At 40.1% G+C, this 10,035-nt stretch overlaps 1 protein-coding gene across 3 annotated transcripts; it reads right to left on the bottom strand.

Moving 5' to 3' along the window:
• Positions 1–4,677: 4,677 nt before the first annotated feature.
• Positions 4,678–7,374, bottom strand: TMEM225 (transmembrane protein 225). Of its 3 annotated transcripts, none has more exons than XM_027580710.1 (4): positions 6,993–7,374; positions 6,240–6,386; positions 5,851–5,985; positions 4,678–5,131 (listed from the first exon to the last, which is right to left on the bottom strand). In XM_027580710.1, exons 1-4 carry the CDS (start codon positions 7,168–7,170, stop codon positions 4,911–4,913), a joined length of 681 nt encoding a protein of 226 aa, XP_027436511.1. In that variant the 5' UTR covers positions 7,171–7,374; the 3' UTR covers positions 4,678–4,910. The 3 variants fall into 3 exon arrangements, with proteins under 3 accessions (XP_027436511.1, XP_027436512.1, XP_027436514.1); XM_027580711.1 differs by having other exon boundaries at positions 6,240–6,403; positions 6,993–7,167; XM_027580713.1 differs by lacking the exon at positions 5,851–5,985.
• Positions 7,375–10,035: the final 2,661 nt, after the last annotated feature.

Raw genomic sequence — 10,035 nt, 5'->3', positions numbered from 1 at the left:
CTTGCTGGCTGTTCGGGCTGATCTTCTGGGGGAGGGGCCTGTTGCTGTGGTTTCCAAATGTCTTTGCCGGAGGCTGAATTGCCCCACCCTTGTCGGTCCGGGCTAAGCAAGCTGCTCGGGTTTGATCTCAGGAGCTTTTGTTTCCTGCAAGCTCTCCGTACAGCCTTGGAGGACCAGGGCAAAAATGGTGGCCTCCCAATCTCCACCCGGAGGAGCTGAGAATTCGGGGCCCCGCTCCTCAGTGCGCCCACAGAGAAAAGCAGTCACTCCCTTGTCCCTGGTCTCTGGCCGCTCTCCGTGCTCACCCGGCCTGTGACCGAGCGTTTGTATCTGTGGCACCCGACCCCGTGTGGAGTCTCTAAACCCAGCAGATCCCTGCAGTGCGTTCCCATGCCGCTCCTCCCCGGGAAGGAAGGGGAGTCTCCCCGGATCTGCTGCTTGTTGGGTCCCTGCTGGAGGAGCAGTGGCCCGACTGGGCCGCGGATCACAGTTTATGGCCACCCCGAGCTGAGAGCCCGCGCCTCGGCTCCGTCTCTGCAGCTGGCTTCCCCACTCCGATACCCGGGAGCTCTGGTGCACTCAGGCACCCCCGGTCTTTCTGTGACCCCGAGAGTCCTGAGACCACACTGTCCCGGGAGGATTCCACCCCCTGCTTAGCCACTGGAGCGACGTCCCTCAGCGGAGCCGACTTCTAAAAGGTCCGATTTTGTGCTCCGCGGCTCTAGCACTTGCCAGAAGCGACCGACGGAGGCCCCTCCCCCGCCGTCTATCCTCCCGAATATCGCCTCGGATTCACTTCTCCGCACGTCCTACCTTCCAGTAAGTGGTCGCTTCTCTGTTCATAGAGTTGTTACTACTCTCCTCTTTGATCTCCTGTTGAGTTCCTAGGTGTTCAGAATGGTTTGATCCCTATTCAGCTGAATTCCTGAGACCAGATGAAATCTAGGTCTCCTACTCCTCCGCCATCTTGCTCCACCCCAAACCGGTATTTATACCATTTTAAAGTCCTTATTCCTCTGTCTTCTCATTTACCTTTGGACTATGTGGTAGTCAGTTTTCAATGGTATTCCTTAAATATCACCTATTGCTTATATAACAGTTAATGAGCTTTTTCAACTTTTTTCTTCCCCTTTCTCTCTCCCTTCTTTTAGGGCATTGCTTCTAGTTTTTTCAGAACAAACAACACATGTGTTATATTCATATTAAAAAGTATTGTTCTATCATCATCACAAACTTTGCTCTTGTCTTAGATCTGCAATCAAATGTATTAAATACTTACCATCAGTATTTATAATGGTGTTCCTGCAGTTCTATTTATTGGATGAAGTTCATCTTCTAGTATATTCATCAAAAGTGGTTTATAAATAAAGAATTCCTTGAGCTCTTCACATTCTTAAAACTGTTTTCAATAGCCTTGATACTTGCAGGCATGCTTGGTTGGATATAAAATCATTATTTCAGCTTTTTGTTCCTTAATATTTTGAAATGTTGCTTCATGCCTTGATCTATAAGTCATGTTTGAGAAGTCTTATATCAGTCTGTTTTTTTAAGTTATTAGTCCCTTTTGCCTTTTCTAAGCTTGTATCTATATCTGTAATTATCATTTGTTCTTTTAATTACTTCTGTATTATCTGCTACTTCCTACCCAGCAAAAGTAAGTAGAGACCTTGTATGTCTACTTCACCATAATATTTCAGCACTTAGAAGAGTAGTTTGCACATACTATCCATGATAGTGTTCTTTGATTACAAAAGTTTTTAATTTTTATGCAGTTTAAGTCATTTTTTCTGTTGTTTCCTATGCTTTTGGTGTCATAACTAAGAAATCATGGCTGCATCCAAAGTTATAAAGACTGTCTCCTATGTTTTCTTCTGAGATGGCTATTTTATGGAGTTTAAAATATATTTATAATAAAAGTTTATGATGATAATGTGAAATATTGTATTCAAGTGGCATGAAGGAGACTTCTAGGGTGCTGTGAATTTCTGTTTCTTTGAGTGCTCTTTACACAGGCCTGTTCTCTTTGTGAACATTTAAAAAGCTATACACTTACCATTTGTGATCTTTTCTATATGCATGTTATATTTCAAAAAAGGTTACTCAAACTTTCTTCCAAAATAAAACAAAACAAAAATAAGAAAATAACACATAAAAATAAAATAAACTGGGCAAGGAGAGTACAAGAAAAGAAATTGTAGCCAAATTTTACTTATAAAGATAGATTCAAGAATTCTAAAATAATTAGAAAATTTATTTCAGGAGTTTACTAAGACAACCATAACACTACTAAAGAGGGACTTTCCCAGGAAGGCAAAGTGTTTAACAATGAGAAATAAAAGAAGAAAATTAGTTTGGGAAAATTTGTACAGGGACATCGATGAGTGCAAATTTAATTTAAAACAATCTAAAACAAATGGAGCATAATGTTAAGGCTTTATAAGTTTAGACAATAAGTACACAGGTGGTTATTACATTGTTTTCTACTTTGTTCTATATGTTTGAAATATTTCACAATAAAATACAGAATTTCCCACAAATTATAATTTATATATAAGATACATTCTATTATTGGAATAGAAAAAATTGACATTTCAGTAGATGCATAAAAAATTTCAATAAAGTTAAACCTTTACTTTGGTAAATTCATTCTGCAAATGAGATATATAAGAAGTCCTTTAATTTTATGAGGCAAATATGCCAAATTCTACAGTGTGTATAATACCAACTATTAGGATTATAGAGGCATTTTGATTAAGATGAAGAACACAGAAAGGATGCTTATTATCTTTTTTCCCATTCAACCTTATCTTGGAAGTCTGAGCCAATGAATAAGACAACACAATAAAAAAGAAATAGGTGATATAAGTATTGGAAAGAAATAAAGATCTTTTGTGCAGACAATATGTTTTCCTCCAAGGATAACCTAAGAGAGTATATAGATGAATTATAAGACCTAAAATAAGAGTTTAGTAAAGTTTCCAGATACAAAAATCAACAACTTTACACCAATAACAGACAACTAGAAAATATTATAAAATATTTCAATTCATAAAAGCACAAAACTGCAAGTTACCTATGAATCAACCTAACAAAAGATCTCTCTAGAAAAAAAAAAATCACAAAACATTGTTGAAGGACATGAAAGAAGCCCTAAGTATTATCATATTTTTGGATTGGATGGATAAATATTATTAGCATTATTAATTCTCCCAAATTAATTAATAAATTAATATGATTATGAAAGGAATCATTTTTGTGGAACTATACAAGCTAATCCTGCTATTTATTCGGAGACCAAAAGTCCAAGAACAAATCAAGATAATTTTGAACAAGAACAAGCACTTGGACATATTAAACATCAACACTTTCTTTTCCTATAGTAATTAAGATTGTTGTACCATACAGGGATATAAAAACAGACCAATGAAATATGCTATAGAGGTCAGAAACAGACTCCCATCTATGTATTTGATACATGTAGGAGTTATGTTATAAATCAATAAGGCAAGGAATTAAGCCATAAACATGTTCTGAATAAATAGTTATTCACATGGAAAGAAGATAAAATTGGATCTATGCCTTATGTAATTCACAAAGATTATTCCAGTAAGAGTAAAGAGTAAGGAAGGATTTCTTAAACAAGACACAATAGAGCACCAACTAAAAGGGAAAGGTTGATATATTGTATTACATTTCATTTGAACACCTCTGTAAAACAAAAAGACATCATAAACAAAGTTAAAACCCAAGGCACAACCAGTTAGTATTAGTTTCTAATGTATAAGAACTACAAATCAATAAGAAATAGACAATTCATTTTTAAAAATGGTCAAACAGCAATTCACAGAAGAGGAAATCCAAAAGCTCAATAATGAAATGAGAAGGTGAGCAAACTCAGCGATTGTTCAAGTAGAGATAAAAAAAAAAAAAGACTGATTACGAAAGTGTTGGCAAGGCATGAAGAGACTAGAACTCTCATACACTGCTGGCAGAAGTATAAATTGTTAGCAGCCTTTTTTGACATCATTCTGTCAACATTTAGGTAACTTGAAAATGAAGACACTTTCTGATCCAGCTCTTCTAGTCCTAGATAAATACCCTAGAGAAACTCTAGCTCACGGACAACTGTGAGTAAGCACGTTTATAGCAGCACTGTATGTAACAGAATAAAAGAAAACAACTAGATTTTCATCACCTGGAGAATGAGTATTTTACATTATATCTCTACAATGGAAAACTTAACAGTAGTTTCAATGAATGAAGTAGAACTTAATGAATCACAAAACCATACATATAGTTGAGTGGAAAAAAAAAGCAAGTTGCAGAAAAATAATCTGTACAGTATGACTTTTAATAATCTAAAGTGATCAGCAATGCATTATTAAAATAGTTTGGGAGGGAAATGAGATTAGGGAAATTTTTAGTTGAATATCACTTTTATCTATAAGTTTAATTTGAAAATATCTAAAGCAAATAGGGCATAATGTTAAAATTTTGTAAAGTTGAGTGATGTGTACATAGGTGTTTATCATACTGTTTTGTATTCTGTCTGAATGTTTGAAATATTTCACATTAAAGTACAAGGGATATTCTATGCTATTTAAATCTTTGTGATGTATAGAGTTAACAATACAGCAAGTATTAGTTATATGATAATATTTATTATATACGAACAGATGTTATTAAATTGTGAGAACAAATAGTAGAAACTATTTGTTCGGCAGGCCAGGATTAAAAAAAAAAAAGAAAGAAAGAAAGAGCCACCCTCTGGATCTTCTTACAGACACTAACCCAGGCACAGTCGTTAAATAATGCCAAACAAAGACAATACGTTTGTCGAGACACACGGCAATTAACACGCAAAGTTGTTTCCGTTAAGATAAGTATATATTGAAAGATCAGATGTCAAATCATAGAGCCCAGGTTACACGACGTGTTTGGAGTTGTCTGTTTGGAGAATCTTCCCTTGAATGAACAATACTACGAAGCATTGCTGCATCTGGTGAGGAAACAACTTTAAAAGAATTCTCAGATTCCTCTGTGTCCTGACGTTCTCTCTCAGGTATACGGATGAGGGTCATGCAGGGACAAACCTTGGTGGACTGCTTGCACTCTAGGAAAGAGAGGATTCCTAGGGAAAAGAGAAGCCAGGGGAAGGTGATGAAGGAACAACGGAGAGTCACAAAAACATGTCCCTCTGTGTCAGGAGAGAGACCCCTACCCAAAGCCCACTGGGTCCCTTTGAACGGCCTCAAACCACTGGGGCAGGGGAGGCTTTAGTGGAAGAGATGAGAAGCATATGCAAAATAGCTTAAATGCTGCACACATCAAGAGCACTGAAGACTCATTTTGAAAGGAGACGTGTTTCTGAGTTTGTAAGTGCAATTTCAAACAAAATTTTAAATACTTTTTAAGAAAAGGAGAGCCTCCAGTGTTGGCACGTGGCCATTTAACATCAGAAATTGCTTGTCTCTGACCTCAAAGTGCCTCGGCCCCACACAGGACACCTGTCCCTCTCCACATTAGTAAACATTCCATATCAACCACTCTCCTTAGTCATGACTTTGATGGTTTTCTCTGTCCTGAAGTGGGGAGGGGGTGAAAGACTGTAGAAATGGCAGAAATGAGAGCTGACCTTGGAGCAAGCTTATTGAACATTTCACACAGCCCTAATCTCCAACTCTACCCTTGGAGGAACTGTCCTCGGAGAGTGAGTCCACTTGAACTTCAGTCTTTAATACGCAAGCGTTGGTGCCTTTTCCCCTTGCCCCTTTCCCATCCTTTTCCCCCTCCTCTCTATCAGGGATGGACTGATTCTTATCACCCCTCAGGGGCCCTGAATATACTCACCAGAGGCCATAAAGAGGCAAATGCTTAAGTATGCCGTGAAAATGATCCAGGTGATTTTGTAACTAGAGTAGTACACGGGTTGACCTTGCCTTAGCTTTTGCTGATACAGGAGGAGTGCACAGAGCAGAAAGATACCTTTTGTCCAGACAAAAGGAGAAAAAAGTCCCTTCTGAGGAACTTTGGCTCTTCTACTCAAGCCTTAACCCAAGATATGCCTGACTTCCAAGCCTCCACCCTGTCCACCTGCACCTTGTCCAAAAACCAATCCCCCTCAGTGGTAGATCCAATTCAGAAGCTGCATCTCTGAGCCAAAGAACTAGGAAGGCTGCAGCCTGGACCCATAAACCAAGTCTGTCTCCAAGCCTGTGTCAGGGGAACCAGGAAGTTACCTGTGAAGAAACTGAGGAAGACAGTGATGAAGAAGATGTGTTTAGTTTGAGGAACCAGATAAGTGAATTCCAAACCAAGGAACAAGTTATGGAAGAAGGAAAGGCTGAGAACCAAAATCATCATGATCCTGACCACCTCCAGGCCATCTGTTGGAAAGCAGAAGCTGTGTTGAGAGAAGGACAGAGATTTCTTCTAGGCTCATTTCCACCTGAGGACCACAAATCTCTAGGTAAAAATTAGAATGGGGTAAAAAGATTTGATTAAATAATAAAGAGGGACAAGGGGAAAGAATAAAGAGGCAGGGAGTCTTTAGCTGAATGGGAGAGAACCAGAGGAAACTGCTCTCTCGGTGTCTCTATAAGCTTCTTTTTCTTCTATTCTTTTCTCAGAACAGATTTCTTGTTCAGTGCAATTCATCCTGTCCTCCTCTAGTGGCAATACAAGATATTTTCCTTGTTTCCAATGACTTTTCTTTTATGCCCTCATGTTCTAGATGCGCTGATTACCCTGCTGCTCCTGCCAACACTTCTCAGATGTCCAACAATTAAGTCTATGACCTTCTAAACTTTTCCCCCAAATATGCAAAATGGTGAGACTGAGAGTCAGCCTTGACCATTGATTATGGAACTGGGCACAGTGCAGCCCAAGGAAATTGCCCCAGAGAACAATGAGTAGGCTGGTGAGATAAATGCAAGTCAAGGAAAGAGGAGCCCTCCCTCTCCACCCATCTCTTTCCATAATGTAGTTCTGACCTTCTGGCCAAAGAGGGGTGCAACATATCCAGGGATTGTGGCTTATTGTATTTTTCTTTGTTTCCAATGTCAGTTCAACCCATTCTTCTATGAGGATTCCTATCACCATGAAGACTAAGGCCCAGGAGGAGAAGAACATGTTGAGGGCCTGGATACTTCTGAGTGATACATTCACCATTGCGAGTGGGGATTTCAAGCTGAGACAACCACCAATATCTCACATGGCTCTTCTCTGATTTGGTTACTTCTTCACAGGAGGACAAGCAAAGTCTGAACTCTTAGTGACTGCAGAGGCATTGGACGTGGTGGGGCTGATGTAACCTATGGAACAGAGAAGATAAATCCCACTCCTCGCTACTTCTATATCTGGGCCAGCCTGCTCTCAGGGCTGCCAACTGCCATGGAATCATCTCTTAGCTTGACCCTTGACCCTGGTGACTAGCGCAGTGGAAAGACCAAGGGGACTACAGGTCCTGAGAGAACTACCCTTTATAAAGGGAGATATATCATATTTTAGAGCTGCCAGATATAGCAGTAACTAGAACCCTTGAAAAAAGTTAAACATGCCTGACTGAAGAGGCCCAGTTTTAGAGCTAGGGATCAATGAAGAGCAGAAGGAATTCAAGATCATTGAAGGAGTAGTCAGCCAGCTAGCCTCACAAAAGGGAATGACCACTCAAAATTTAGGATGTTTTGAAGAAACTTGTGTCCTCATTTGGAGAGCCTAAAGAAGTTTAGTTAGGCAGGCATCTGGGAAATGGACCAACACCTTGAAACCACAAGAACTGACTTGATACACTGAAGCATTGCAGTCCAATATCATGTATAAGGCACAGACTGTTATTTTTTGACAATTGCCTTTGTAACTTGGCAGAGAAAACATTACGGATTCCTTGGGTAGGCAACCATGGTATGCAGTAAGCTCAGAGTCAGAGGACTTGTATTAAAATCCCAAAAAAGGTTTATACTGAACTAAGTTGAAAGTCATATCTAACAGCCTCTTTCTGCTTATTTCTTTGACCTTATTGCAGACCCCTTTCCATGGGCCAAACTGGATTTCTTTCATTGCCTCAAATATGCCGTGCTGTCTTTCTTCTAGACCTCTGTACATATCTTAGTATATTGTATTTTAAAAACTTTTTAAAGCAATGCTCAATATATTTCATCTTACAAGGGAGACTTTGTAGTTAAGAGAATGGATTCAAGGGGCACCTGGGTGACTCAGTCGGTTGAGAGGCCAACTCTTGATTTCAGCTCAGGTCGCGATCTCAGGGTTGTGAGATCAAGCCCCGAGTGGGACTCCATGCTCAGCAGGGAGTCTGCTTGAGATTCTCTCTCCCTCTCCTTCTACCCCTCTGCTCACGTTCTAGTTCTCGCTCTCTTAAAAAAGAAGAAAAAAAAGGAAAGAAAGAAAAGAAAATGGACTCACAATCCTGGCTTTAAATCCTGACTCTACCACTGAGCAGCTTTGTGATCTTAAAGATAAGAATCCTTCCTACTACATAAGAATTTTGTAAAGATTACAGGAGTTTAGAGATGCAAAGCACTTAGAGTTCTCGGCACATGACAAATGATATGTACGCAATTACCACAGTATTAATTTGGACTCCCTGGGATAGTAACTCTGAGACAAAGAATTGTATGTGGAGAGTTTATTGGTGAGTATGTCCAGCAGCCACACCTGCCAGTGTTTGAGGGAAACAGATTTGAACAGAAGTTGAACTGAGATGTAGTTGCAACAAAAGAAACATTAGGGCGCCTGGGTGGCTCAGATGGTTAAGCGTCTGCCTTCGACTCAGGTCATGATCCCAGAGTCCTGGGATTGAGTCCTGCATCGGGCTCCCTGCTCCTTGGGAGCCTGCTTCTCCCTCTGCCTCTCTTCTCTCTCTCTTCTCTGTGTGTGTGTGTCTCTCATGAATAAATAAATAAAATCTTAAAAAAAAAAAAAGAAACATTAGACAACCCCACAAGGAGCTCCAGATCTGGAGCAGCTTTCTGGAGTAATCTTGAATGGAGCAAGAGAGCTCAGTTTGCTGTGGAATGCAGGCCGTCCCTGGGCTAGTATCTCCCTTCTGTGTCCAGGACAATTCCTTTCTCTCCCAGAAACTGTAAGCCTCAGTAGCCATCACTTCTGGTAGTCATGGGAATGAGCTCCCACCCTCCCCACTCCTGTATCAGAGCCCTCTTGCTGTGAGGGCTGCCAACTGCCATGGAATCACCTACTGTTTTGACCCTTGACCCTTGGGGACTAGTGTGGCGGAAGGACCGAGAGAGTAATAGCATGCCACGACAATTTATATTATTGCATTCTTATATATTGATGCTTTTATATCTATGCAACAGGTCCTTAAGAGTAGGATTCAGGGCTGAAAGGTTTATGTCTCCTTTAAACTTTAATAGATAAAGACACAAAGAAATAAAGATGTAGCCAGATTGGAGAAACTGGTGGGATGTGAGGGACTCATGAGAGACAGGTCAAAGAAGAAATCAGGTTTCCAGCTAGGGAGAACAGTAGTCCATGATGCCATTAAGTAAGATATAAAATATGGGCAGAATCACAAGCCTGGTGAGGAAGAAGCTAGTAAGTAAATACTGGTTTGCTTTCCATTTAAGGTATCTACAGCCCATATAATAGACAGAACTTAGTTCTGGAACTTGACGACCCATTAGGGGTTATCAGCCTGGCGATGGCAGTTGAAACATAGGTGTGCATATCCCCGTGACAAGAGGTAGAGAAGAAAATTCTGGAGAGGGGTGCCCAGGTGGCTCGGTGGGTTGAAATGAGGAATGAAAATGATAACCCTCTAATAAACCAGATTAAGAAGAGGTGGGGAGGGAGGCAGAGGAAGTAAATGTACAGGGGAAAAAAAATCAATCCTTATCTTTCTGTGACACAAACAAATATTTAAAGATGAAATTGTCCAGGATTGTTTCAGAATAACTCAGGGGATGATCCCTGAAGCTGGATGAAGGCTACGTGGGCATCATTATATTATTCTCTAATTTTTCCAAAATTGCTTATTTCCCTCTTGAAACTACAATT

Source organism: Zalophus californianus, chromosome 11, assembly GCF_009762305.2.
Source record: "Zalophus californianus isolate mZalCal1 chromosome 11, mZalCal1.pri.v2, whole genome shotgun sequence".
Lineage (NCBI taxonomy): Eukaryota > Metazoa > Chordata > Mammalia > Carnivora > Otariidae > Zalophus > Zalophus californianus.
Note: the sequence above shows the minus strand (reverse complement) of the source record. Positions and strands in the feature narration are given on the sequence as shown.

Bases quoted from the DNA above. Each gene is read 5' to 3' on its own strand.
- TMEM225 (XM_027580710.1), bottom strand. From the start codon at position 7,170: ATGGTGAATGTATCACTCAGAAGTATCCAGGCCCTCAACATGTTCTTC. The intron at 6,387-6,992 runs GTCAGAACTACA...GCTTTCCAACAG, and splicing joins CACCCCTCTTTGGCCAGAAG to ATGGCCTGGAGGTGGTCAGG. The intron at 5,986-6,239 runs GTAACTTCCTGG...TCTGGACAAAAG, and splicing joins CTTCCTCAGTTTCTTCACAG to GTATCTTTCTGCTCTGTGCA.